Source organism: Maylandia zebra, linkage group LG15, assembly GCF_041146795.1.
Source record: "Maylandia zebra isolate NMK-2024a linkage group LG15, Mzebra_GT3a, whole genome shotgun sequence".
In the NCBI taxonomy this organism is placed as follows: Eukaryota; Metazoa; Chordata; class Actinopteri; order Cichliformes; family Cichlidae; genus Maylandia; species Maylandia zebra.
In genome coordinates this window covers 38,979,372-38,992,878 of record NC_135181.1, presented here as the reverse complement: position 1 = coordinate 38,992,878, position 13,507 = coordinate 38,979,372, and the positions used below count along the sequence as shown (strand labels likewise).

The window sequence follows — 13,507 nt, the reverse complement described above, 5'->3', positions numbered from 1 at the left end:
TATGTATTTATGCAGTTTCACCTGAGGTCAGGGTTAGTTTGGAAAAAATGTAACTTTACTCTGGGGCACCCTGTGTACTGAAGGCGGAAGACCTAGCGGGTACACACCCTTGATTTGTGTCTGTCCCAGGCCAAAAATAAAAAATAAAAATGTGATATCCCTGTTTGTTTCTGCAGTTGGAGTGCAATGATGTGGTGCTGTTTTGGAGGATACAGAGGATGCTGGTTATAACAGCCAACACTCTACGACAGCAACTTACCAACACTGAAGGTGAGCACTGTGGACTGGGGCTGGGGGCTATGTTATTTCCATAACAGCAGTTGTAGCTATTTATGGAACAAAGGTAAAACTATAGAATATCAAACCTTCTATTTTTAATGATTTCAGCCTTGTAGTTGTCATTTCTGTGGGTTTGTTTTTCTTGTATCTTTTTGTAAAACCAACAGGTTATTGGCAGGAATTTTACTTCCTCCTTTTGATTTTTTCCCTCCTGGTGGAGTAAGTTGTTCCATCAGTGGTACTTTGTGTGAAACATGTGAAAAATGCAGTGCAGTGAATCTAGTTGCACGCCATCCCCAAAGCTGATACTGAGATCAGATTTCACTGTTGGTTAGAAATGTTTGACTGAAGTCGTCTCTGCACTTTCATTGTTGGGCTTAGTGATTTTTATATCCTTTAGCAAGGTTCCAGTAGTTATCCAGATTATCTATAAAGTAAAGACAAATGTGAGAGTGACAGTCCTTCTCCGAGTCTTTTTAATCATTATAAAGTGTTTTCATAACTTGATTCATCAAAACAAAAGATCGACAGAAAAGTGCATTTCATTGTTGTTGGGCCAGGCATTGATTATTATTGTTTCTTGTGTATCTGTCTCTGTGTCCGTGCTCGCCAGTGCGCCGATTGGAGAAAAACGTGAAGGAAGTGTTGGATGACTTTGGAGAAGACATGGAAAAGAAGACCCAACTCATAACTGGCCGCCGAGTCCAGCTGGCTGAGGATCTCAGTAAGACACACAAACACTTGCAGAGCAGAAAATACACTGCAGATACACAAAGGCTATAAAGAAACACCTGCTGAGTCTGATTGTTCCTATTTAAACTTCACAGTTCTTAACTCAGCATGCAAACTACTGTGACGTTAACCTACTACACTATCAGATATTATATACAGTAATGTGCAAAAGTTTTAGCCAGGTAAGAAAAAAAAATGCTGTAAACAAAGAATGAGTGTTAATCATTTATTTTCATCAATCAACAAAATGCAGTGAATGAACAAAAGAGAAATCTAAATGAAATCAATATTTGGTGTAGCGACCCTTTGCCTTCAAGACAGCATCAATTCTTCTTGATACACTTGCACACAGTTTTTGAAGGAACTCGGCTGAAAACTTTCTCTTTTTTTTCCCCACACCTGCCTAAAACCTTTGCACCGTACTGTATGCATATCTTACTTTGACCACTCAGGTCAACTACGTTATATTAAGCACGTGGATCCATTCTATAAAATCCTAGAGTCATCAGTAGGTGGCAGTGATGCTTCAGGAATTTATATTGATTAGTCCAGTATGGCAGTATTATTGCATTTAAGTTAAGCTAACAGTACAGGCCGGCTAAAAAGGCCTGTTTTCAGTTGCCTAGAAAATAGGATGCTCTCTAAGAAGTAGGTAAAAGCAGACAGAAAATATTTGTAAATCATTTAAAGCTGTTTCTATTTGAAAAATGTACAAAGACGTACAAATGAATTGTTCAAGCAGAAGAACATTATTTAAAGGAATATTTATTTATATGTAAGCTTATTTTTTACAGCAATGAGAAGTTCAAACGGGGGAAACAGAATAACAGAAAAGACCAGAAAAGTTTTGTGTTTCTTAAAAACGCATCACGTGGAACATTTCAGAACTAATTTATTGAATTAGTAATAGGTTCAAATACATGATTGGATATAAAAAGAGATGCTGAGTCTTTGAGGAGTAGAGATGGAGAGGAGCTCAGGCAATAGTTCAGTTTAATAAAACTGCTTCTCATTTTAAAACTAAAAAGAGTTGGAGAAATCGCTGAGGTTAATTCATCTATATCAGTCGTCATCAAGTAACAGTAGGTTGATATAAATGACAACACGCAGCATAGATGCTCTCACATTAAGCTTAAATAAACAAAGAAATTAAGACATTAGCTAAATAATAGAAGTGTATTTAAATTTATACTTTTTATTAAAAAAAAGAAGCAGCTGTTTTCAGCAATCTGATAAGGGGTAACCACAGCGCCTAGCTCTGCCCGTTTAATTTGGCTGTGTTTTACGTGGTACGCCCTTCCTGACACAACCCCAGAAGAGATTTTTAATCTTGTGCACATAATCTCTTCAACGCCTACTGGGAGTTCCTTTAAATTTTGCACAAGTGTTCACTTGGACTCTAGCAAGAACTGATTATTAATGATTGACCCATCTCCTCCTTTCCTTCTGTAATTTTGAGGAAACTGCTCTTGCTTAAGCACAGATATGTTTTTGCAAATAAAATGACTCGTTCTCAAAAGTAATTCGTACTGATGTTAATTACAAAATAAGACACTCTGTTCCTACAGCGACGCAGTGCACATGTGCTGTATCTCCTCTGTAAGTGAGTTTTGGGAAACTTTTCTCGGGGGTGGACCGATATATCTGCTAATTTTTACCTGTCAGCCTTTTGAAGGCTCTTAATTAAAAGCTGGTGCAATGAGTCTTCTCCAGCATTGGTCTTATTCAGAGAAGCTCTGCTTGCTAAGCAGTTTGTGTTTGCAAAGTGGCACACATGGCTTGCTGCCATTTCAGAAGTATCTGTGACACACACACGAGCATGCGCATGCATAATGACTGTTCCTGTCACCACAGAAGTACACAACAATTTAGACACACTTGCCTTTAAGTTGTAATTTTCTCACATTTAATCTAAGTCAAAGCACAGTGTTAAAACACTGCAAATGCCTGCATGATCTCAGAGTTTAAAGAACAATACGTGCCTCAAATACACACATTAGAGTGAAGTCAGTTTTTGCAGGAATCATTCTCCTGTCAACTTCTTTTAGATTTTGTTGACTTTCATATGTTGCATGTAAGCTCTGATTGTCAAAAACACATTAGTGCTTTTATTACCTTCCATGTAAACAACAGCAGACCACATGTACAGTATTTAAGTAGGCATAGTCATGCTACATTAAGAGGCACTCAGAGAAGACAGAAACACCACGGAGGTTTTTGCTGAGGGTTTTTCTGTCACAGAGCCCCCTCTCCATTCCACACACCGTCAGCCATGTCTAGACCTGCCTGGCCTTGCAAATTCTATAAGGCAAGTGGATCCATAAACTTTTCCAAACATGACATCCCCACTTTCCATCTGGAAAGACTGTCCTCACTAATAGATGTAGGAGTGTGTCTGGAATTTCTTAAGAAACCATGTAGTGTAGGACCACACCTGTGCATGCACACACATTTATTTTGTTTCTTTATGAATTATTTGTAGTGAAGTGTTTACTTCACTCTTTAAATCTGCATCAATACAAGCAGCCATCATTTGGAGGGTCAGATGGGAATTTTGACATCAGGAAAAACAAATCTGTTTATTGTAATTTGAAGGTATAATGAACGTAAATGTAAACAGAATAAAATGCTCTGTGAGTCACCATGAACCACTGACCATGAGATGCAGTTTTCTTTATTGCATTTTACTCCTCATATCTCACTCCCTTCACTCCTATCTCTACTGCCGACTGAAATATAACACCACTTATTTTGTTGTAACTCATAACTAGCATTCCAGCCTAACATTGCAGTCTGCTGGAAATGTACCTCACAGCACGCCGCCCTTTTGCAGCCCTAATTTTACAGTGATGTCAATTTTTTTTCTTTTCCTCCTGCTAATAAAATGTATGTTCCAGAGTTTGAGCTTTGTCAGTCTGTCAGGTTGAGTTAGTGGGTGAGTGGAGGATCTGGGTCATTAGCTGTCGGACACTTTGCGCAGGGCATTCGGTGTAACACAGCCTAGACCGAAGTGTGTGGGTATGTGGGTCCTTGAGTCTAGACTGAACCACGTGGCTTATGGGCTGAGTTGGTGACATGCCTCAATCTCCTCTGGGCAAAGATTTCTTCTTTTTTTTGTTTTGGTTCCTTTTTTAACTGAAAGGCTCATCATAAAGGTTTCCTTTGCAGAAGCTTTTCACTCGTGCAAATATAGTAACTGGACATGGCAAAGCATAATTAATAAAACCCAACTTAAGCATTCTTAATTAGAAGTATCAGGTAGTGATTACTTTGTACTTTTAAGGACATTTCCGCTGTTAGGAGACCCTAAATCTGTCTTTAGCAACATCAGGCGGTTACTACATTTAAGAACACATGATAGGAATCACACATGGTTCCTTCCGAAACATGCAGTTCTCGACAGGAGAAGATTTTTGTTTGTTTTTTTTGTCTGCATCTGTGTGAAACAGCCTTATTCAATGTAGTTCCATCAATTATGAAATCATCTTTTCTTTGCAATATCGTTTCTCCTTCATTCTCCAGACCTTTTAGAAACAACAGGTCAGATTGCCTCAGGCCCAAACTATGGCCTGACCCCACAGGTCAGCCAGCTGATACCATAGGCTACTTGATCCAGCTATTTTTTTTTTTTAACCTGGCTCCAACTCCCTGGGTCATTCTGACCCTATTTCACTGCCTCTGTTAAAATCTATCCACCTGATCCTGTCTATCACTTTTCTCCCTTGGCAGAGGGAAAGAAAAACACAATGGGCAAATCTCAGAGGAGGGCTCACCTTCACCTTTATAGCCTCTCTGGTTAGAGAGGAGAGAAAGTGGGAGAGATGGGAGACATTAGAAAAGATAAACACACTTAAAAGCAGAAATGCGCTTCCAGGGGTGGACTGCTGTTAAACTCGTATTTGCCCCTACTCGCAGACAGACCTACGATCACTCGGGTTACAAATACAGGTCAGGTGTGTGCGTGAGGGAGAGCATGAAAACTCTGTTAATTAATAGTACGCTGCAAAGCGGGGGTGTGTGTGTGTTTGTCAGCGTGTGCCGGACCAGCTGTATGGCACAGTGCCGTCTCTGGAGCAAAGCCCAGGCCTAATGTGCAGGCAGAGCCCTCTTAGGAGACCACTGGGCTGTCGCTTGGCTGCTTCATTGACCCTCATAGAAACGTAGTGCAGTGTGTATGTGTTTGAGTGTGTTTGCATGTGTCTGTGCTTGTTAGAGCTACTGTGGTGGCTGATTATAGACAGCGCACTGTACCACATTGTTTCAAGGATTGCTTTTATTTTATCAAGCCGTGAATGTCGTATTTAATGTCGTGAGTTTGCACCATTTTTCTATGTCAGCACTTTGTTTTGTGTGAGATATTTGTCAGTTGTAACACACAGATCTGTTCAAGGAGTTGGTGTTTAATGTTTATGTTAACATTGAGTTTAGTGTATTCATGTGTCTTCATGTGTATTCATGCGTTTTTATACTTTAAAAAAATCATCTGATACTATTATTAGTATAAATGCAGACTCGTTATTTCACCACACATCTGCAGTTCAATTCAATTCAATTTTATTTATATAGCGCCAAATCACAACAACGGTCACCTCAAGGCGCTTTATGTTGCAGAGTAGATCATACAATAATAGATACTGCTTTGCTTGCAGTGTCCACAAATCGAAATCCGGTGTGTAAATGGAAGGTGGAACAGTTTTTTATTTCTTCCTAGAGCCAGTTTGGCTGTTTTGGAACAGGAAGGAGCAGATTCCAGCAGTCACTCCCACATTGGTGGCTTTTTATCTACCTTGTCAGATTGTTGAAGAACGTGCACACAGTGCACTGGTCCCTGAATATATAAATAGAAATGCACATTTGCACCTCCTTTCTACTTTCCCCAAAATATTTTCAGTCCCAAGATTAAAAACTCATATTTCTCCACAAATGGATGGGTTTTTTCAACATACAGTATTACATCCCTATTTATTTATTTTTAATAGGTTAGTTGGCGAGTTTAAAACCTGGTCATGGTTGTTTGTAATAATATATTTCAGATTTGGTCATTACGGTTGAATTTCCAAGTTCCCAGGTGGTATTTTCATCTGCAACGCCCCCCTCAACTCGATTTCCAACTCAAAAAGTCACAGTAGACCCACCAATCCAGTGTTAGCCATCATGGCAGAACTTGAACGTAAACAGTAATGAAACTGCAGTAAGTCTGTACTGCCACTGTTGTGTATTTGTGACTCATTAAATAAGCCATTAACAGAACACTGACTAGACTCTATCTATGAACATGCTGCAGTGGCGTTTTTAAGCACAAAAAAATGTATTGCTCAGCTTTGCTAGCGATGCATGACTACTCTGGGATCTGTTATTTGGGATTTTTGGGGGGGATTTTTTGATTTTTCTAAATGTATTTGATCACTCTTTGATATCTTTTTTGTGAACTTATTGTCTGTTATTCCTTTGTACAAGACTGAGCATCTCTGCTTTAAACGTAAAACTTCTGAATAATTGATTACAGTGTTCACCACAAATGTGTTTGACTGTTTTGAGGAGAAATGATAAAACACATTTAGTCTTTCTTTCCTTTTTTAAAGTTTGAATCCATGTTGACAGCTCATGATTGTCACTACACGGGAAGTTAGGCATTTCACGCTGCTTGGACAACAAAATCAATCAGTCTCACACTTTGGTTGCTGACACATTTTGGGAGGGGTCGATTCAGATGAACACCTGGGACCGAATAACCTTTTACATTAAGTTCATCTCCTCAGCAGCAGGCTCATTGGCTCTGATAAATGCAAGAGCGTGTGGAAAATTATGGATTTGAGCTTTTGTGACGCGAGGGTTAGCTGAGGGTCGTGGAATGAAAGGTGTCAACAGAAGGTGCTCTGAAAACAGTGCTAATGTGTGAAGTGTTTGCGTGTTTGCACATGCAGTCACTTTCTCCTTTTTCTCGCGTGGAAGCCGAACACAATGAGGCTGTGGTTGTCTGGGCTTGCTCAGCGGAATGCCTTCTCAGCCTCACGCTCACTTCGTTTCCTTTCATCTCCTCCCCCTCGTCCTCTTTTGAGCAGCTTCCTCCAGAGTGATTAGGGAAGGCTCATTGAGAAGTGCTCCTCTGTTCTCCCCTGCTGTAAGGGATGACGTATCATCTTAAGGTGTTGTGTGCACATGTTCCCTCATTCAGAAGAGAGGGGAGCAGAGGGTGGTGGCATGCTGTTGCTGCTGTTGCTTGTACAAAGCTTTGCGGTGCTTCTGTTGCTTTTCTTTATGACTTTAAGGTCATAATTCATTAGGAATTAATGCTGCTGCTATTGAAGCTTGTTTAGAATTAGACATATTTCCAGATCTGCACACAAACAATCATTAAAGATGCTTAACTAGCTTTTTCCTCAACTATGTTTTTATGTCAAACTACAATGGCACACGGTCAGAGGTGTCTTTTTATTCAGAATGAGAACATTTACAATAAACACAGCTGCCAATTTCCATGAATAATTTTTAATCTCTGTACAACTGCATTCAGAACACAGCATTTCCACACTCTTTCCCAGCAGGTGTTTGAATCCTCTAGGGCTGCCCTTTGTCACTGACTATATTCATGAAACCCAGCACCTTCCAGATTTCAGGATCTCGGGTTGTCTTTTTTGCTGAGGATGTGGGCCTGGTGGCTTCATTGAATGGCAACCACAAGCTCACACTCTTGCAGCGTGTACCATGGCTCTCAACCGAAAAAGGGTGAGTGCCCACTTCAGGTTTAAATATGAGTTGCTGCCCCAAGTGGACAAATTCAACTGTTTCAGGGTCTTGTTCAGAAGCAAGGGTACAGTGGAACATGAGATTTACAGGCAGTTCTGTGTAGTGTTTGCAGTGATGTGGCCTCTGTACTGATAAGTTGTTTGAAGATAGAGCTGCCACTATATTGTTTTGTTTTTTTTGGGGTTTTTTTTACGGCCGACCAAGACAATATTACAGATACAAGCAGCAGAAACGGTGCCTGGGCTCAGAGAGAGGAACTCAGAGCTGTTACTCCAGCAAATCAGAAGGACCGTGCTGCAGTGGTTCAGACGTCTGTCTAGGAACTGTCAGAATGTGTGTGGTGAGGGGTTTGAACATGTCCAACTGGGACTCTCCCCTCTGGCATTCCCAGGAAAGGCTGAAGAGATTATGTCCCTCAGCTGGCTGGGATGAGGAATGTTTGAGTTTAAACTGCTGCCTCCACAACCCAGATCTGACTCCCTCTTCTGACAGTGTGAATAAGTTAAACGACACATTTAATTCCTGAGATATCTTAATATATAAAAAATCAATTACTTCACTCTATTACTTAAATACTTTGGTCCAGTATGAATGGCCTTGGGGGAGGTCATCAGTAGGAAAAGCTGTAAAACTTGTGAAAAGTTAAAAGTCCAAACTGTATGCCCTCTTTCACCTTTTTCTGAAGCTTCCCATTGGCTGGATTCATCTTTGTCAGACGAAGTTCGGTATCAGGGCTTTATGTTTGACACCCATGCTCTACAGTGACCAGTGATTTTGCAGACAGACTTTTCTGCACTCCTATTTTTTTCTTAAATGTTAGTCCTCACTTATTAACAAAGCTTTTTTTTTTGGTCCACTGGCAACTACATAGTATAAAGCTTCTTGTCACCTCCCACCTACTGTGTGTACTACGTTTGTGTTTTGTATATATCTGATCACCAATCAGACGTGTGTAGCTGTTTGTGGTATCCTGCCTTAACTCTAACTGCCTCTGAATGCATCTACACTAGTCAGAAGTGTGGTTTTGTAAACCGGGAGTCTTATTAGTGTTACAAGTAGGTTTTTTTTTCCTTCCCCCCACAAAGAAGGAAACCTCAGACTGCAGAGTCACTGCCAGATGATTCATTTTCTCCTTGGGAGCATCAAGTACACAAACAGTAGATCTAGAAGTTGTCATAACACTGGCAAATATGAAGCAGTACTTTGTGTATTTCATTTCATGTTGTTTAGTAAATGTTGTGGGACTTACTGCTTTTCTGTTGTGAGGCACAATCAGATATCTGTAAATCCTTTTTGGTTTTTCCACATTTTGACAGCTCTCTTTGTTCACTTGTTCAGTAAAGTACAAGTGAAGAGAGACTAAGATGTTTTTCCATAATATCTGCTTTATTAGAGGGAGTTTTATTTCCCCGTAATATTCGCTGATTGTTGCTGTTGTCATACGGAGAGCAGCCGTTGTTCAGGATGCCTAGCAATCAAAAGGTTGTTGGTTTGATTCCCAGCTCCCCCTCTCCTCCTCCTGAACTCCAAATAGCTCCGTGTGTGTGTGTGTGTGTGTGTGTGTGTGTGTGTGTGTGTGTATGAATAGTGGTTCACAATTGCGTTTTGAGTGGTTAATAAGACTAGCTATCTTTACATAAATGCCAGCTGATTTTCAACGCGTCTTGTCTTGTTTTTCAAGGTAATTTTTGAAACTGTCTAGCTTGAACTTCCTACCACAATAAAGTGGATTGCTTCTTCAGTTACTCCCTCGTTACCTTTGCTCGGCTTAACTGTTTCTTCAAGTCTCCTTTCTGTTACTTCCAGCTATAATACCATCAACAGTTTTTTCCAACTGCTGTGTATTACTGGTTTCTCTTTCATTGTGCTCTTTCTTTTCTTGTTATCAAAGCTCTCCCACCAGCCAGCTGCCACCGTTTACCAAAGTCAAGACCTGTTTCTCTTTCCACTTTCCCATCATCTGTCTCTTCCCCTTTATTCCTCGCTGACTTCTCGCTTCCTTCCTGCACTCTGGCGCATCCATCCATCCATCTATCCATCCTCCCATGTCAAGCACCAGGAATCTTTGTTTTGCACACACACACTTGTGCACACACAGGCATGCCCATCATATGATTGACAAGCTGTTGTTATTGCTGATCATTAGTCATGAGCATTTGTTTAAACAGGGTTAGACAGAGGACTTAATTACCTTTGCATCACCGTTTAATTTAGAAAAAGAGGAAGAAACGCAAGCAGTACAAGATTAAAAAATTGAGTTTCATTCATTAAAACAGCTCCAGTGTTATTCAGTTTGTTGTTAATCTTTGGACTGCATTATTCAGACCACAGCGTCATAACACCCGTTTGTCTGCTTGGAAATATCCTCCCTAGATAGAAGATCTGTGAATAAATCAAATGGACTACAGAAGCAGGAAAAAAAGCTGCGTGCTTTAGATGACAACCAGGCAAGAGGTGATGATGGAAGTGGTGATGCAAACAAAAAAAGGGGGAAAAATGAAGGAGATTGTGAAGCCATCTCTCATTCCCCTCAGGGAAAGAGAGAGTTAAGTGTGGGAAAATAGGAAAGAGAAAGATGTGTGGTGATGGGAGGGAAAAGCAAGGCTTCTGTTCACATGTTCCCAGCACAGTTTGGCCACCGGGGAGCCATTCCCACTGATCGCCGTGTCACTCACACACATGCACACACCAAGCTCTGACATCAGGTGCTGTTTAAAATGAGGTAATAGGAAAACCATACGCTCTCTCTTGTAGGCAGTTTAAAACAGCACATGGTGTAGTTTTCTGTTTTTGTTTTTTATAATGGATTTTTATTGTTGTGGATTCTGTGTTGCAGTATAGCAAAATAAAAATGTGGTGCAAATGCGAGAGATTTGTTGCCAATATGATGCATTTTGTTTCCATTATACTATTATAAAAGTAATGTAGGATTGATTGGAGAGCTTGCAAGGAAATGGTCCAACTAAACAGGCGCAAATATGAAATCATTAGGTTTCCAAAAAATCTATTATGCCGGCTGCTTTGCATAAGTGTTTTTTATAAATAAAAGGGATTCTCGAGCAGCGTATTTTACAAGAATACTTGTAAACTAAAAGAGGAAACGGTGCTACTTTCTCCATCTTTGCAGGTAAAACACCTGCAGTTCACTAAGTTACCAAGTTTTTGTGGCTCAAAGGTATTTTAGGCGTTTTCTGTCTTTCCGGTGTTATATCGATATAAGGTGTGTGGAGTCCAGAGCAGCTGGAAGCATGTATTTACCTGAGGGTGGAAAAGGGATGAGGAACGCTGGCCCCGTCTTACTTGCATGTGCTTAATGCAGAGTTCATTGGCAGTTAACCTTAGCCGCACACCTGTGGCTGATTCAGTGCAGGGGAGTTTCTTTGAGGAATCATGACAAGATATCAGTTTAGCCAGACTCTGCTTCACATCCCCGGGCTCATGTGGATCCTCGTGATTGATTGCCACTTAGCCTCACAACTGGCCTCCATTTGAGTGCACGAGGTGAGTCTCGGAAAACGTCTACTCCTGACGAGCTGTGATTTACACCATGAGTCAGAGCAGATTTACTGTCTCAGACTTGTTTTATAGAATTTCCTGATATATTTTTAATATGTCTGTTATGTACCGTAGAGTTAAAGCCATCGAAAATGCAAATTTATTCCAAATTTGTCCCCAGTTTTACAATCTTTTGCACTAAAAGTCTGACCAGCAGTCATCACCTGGCTCTTTTCAAAGCATTTTGCTGTTTTTATTTAGACTGCCCTTTGGCTGACCCCACGTTTTGACCTGTTCAGACCACTCTGTGTCTTTCCCCAGGTTAAACTGCGTTCTCACAGGCATCTGTTTTCTAGATAAGAGACTCAAGTGCGAGGGCTGATTCATTGCTCTGTCACTGACATGGCGTTAGGGCTGTTGACATACCGGCACTCCCGGGGTCTCCCATGGACCAGTTTCTGTTATAGCGTGACTATCCAGATTTAGTGACAAATCAAGCAATAGCATGCTGAGGAAAATGGCTTTTCTGTTTGTTACATTAAGAGATCAGCTTTCGGAGAAGGAAAGGCCAGAGAGTTAAATATTCGCTGTCCCCACCTACACTATGACCTTGGCAGTCATGAGCTATAAAAAGTTTCTTCGTGAATGATGACAGGCCGGGACAGGAACCAAGCCCCCACGCCACTCTCTCCAGTGGCCGTTCTGCAAACTGTTGCTCTCCTGTCAGAGCGGCATGCGAAAGAAGCCTGAACCTTGGCGCCAAACTCATCCAGCGAAATCTTTCTGTCGCCACTTTTTTCACGACAGCCATCTTTTCTTCACTGCTCCCTCCCTTTCACATTGAATGAAGAAGAGTGACCACATCCCAGAGGAAGGGGATTAGGTTTTTTCCCCTCCTTCTTCACAGTAAGTTGCAGTTCCCCCAGGTCTTTTTCTCTCTCCTCTGTGGTGGCTACTTGTCCAGCAGGGCCACACAGTCTAATTACAGGTCAATTAAAGGCTTTCGGGATCAGTCCTTCTGCCAGCAGTTCAGCCATGGCAGGCTTAGGGGTTTCTACAGAGTGAGAGTGAATGAGATATCATTTCATGTGGAGATCAGCCGAGGGAAGGCCTTGAAAAAGAGGATTTACGGAAAAGGCTCCCCTGTCTTTCTTTTAGTCTGCCAGTCCCTCCACACTTGGTAACCCACACACCACCAAGCATCTTAAAGAAGGGGCCTCTGGGATAGAGGCCAGAGGATTATGGGAATATTCATGACCAGATAAAGGGGTGAGCGGTTGAATGAATGTGTTTTGAGGCTCATCTCTTAGGTAAACAGGCGCTTAAATTGAGTTTTAGATCGCTACTCCCACTGCTCAGTGTGGAACAGGCAATGGTGACTCTGTCCACTTTTTTTGTTGCGTTTCCACAGGACGGTGAAAAGAAAGCCTTGTTGTGGCCTTTTTTTTTTTTTATCCGGTCCTTTGGTAGCAAACAGATGGTAAAGGAGGGAATAAATATCTGTTCCTCACAGTTTCTATCCACAGAAAATATTGGCTGTTCTGAAAGATGCCATTCACATCCACCCGTGTCCTCCTGGGCTCCTGAAAGCTGCTCATTTTAAAGTCGTTAAGCATCCTGCTTTAAGAGAATGGTAAATGGGCTTTGCTCCTTTGATCTACATCTAGTCTAAATAAAATATATATGGCTATTTGATGTACAGCTAATTGAGCATGGCTGCAAGTGGAACTGATGAATTACAGCAAGTTACTTCATAAATCAACGTTTTGCTTTACTGCAAACTCCGCTACAGTCTACCTGAAGCCATTATACTTCATGTATGCTTTTGGTTTTTTTACACGGATCTAACTTTACAAGCAACCAGCCTGTTTTATCAGAGTGCTTTCCTGCTATTCCATGTGTCAGGTGTTTTCACGTCTGTGGTGTTTAGTCTGCTTAAATCGAACTGGTTTGTTTTCCTCTTCGGTGCAGTTCATTTGCGTAGAGGTGAAGACAGTAATCACACTCGGGTGCTAACCAGAACAGCCGCACTGAGACCCTTCGGAGGGTCTCCGGAGCGGTTCGTTTATGGTGTGAACGTGCTCCGACCTCGATCTGAACAACTACCAGGTGTACATTGTAAGTATGAGCTAAAAACAGCTTCTTGTTCTGGGATGAGGCAAGCTAAAGATCTCTATGGGCTAGCAACTAGCTGTAAATGTAAATTCTTCATGCTGTCCAATAGTCCAGAACACAGCACCTGCTTCCTGTGTTT

The 13,507-nt window shown here is 41.2% G+C and overlaps 1 protein-coding gene across 4 annotated transcripts in view; it reads left to right on the top strand.

Moving 5' to 3' along the window:
- The window catches only part of opa1 (OPA1 mitochondrial dynamin like GTPase), a 35,499-nt gene that overhangs the window by 16,012 nt on the left and 5,980 nt on the right, over window positions 1–13,507 (top strand). For all 4 annotated transcript variants that reach the window (XM_014413728.3, XM_014413732.3, XM_014413730.3 and 1 more), the window contains 2 exons: window positions 177–270; window positions 893–1,003. In XM_014413728.3, coding sequence (XP_014269214.3) covers window positions 177–270; window positions 893–1,003 — 205 coding nt within the window. The remainder of the gene's footprint in view (window positions 1–176; window positions 271–892; window positions 1,004–13,507) is intronic.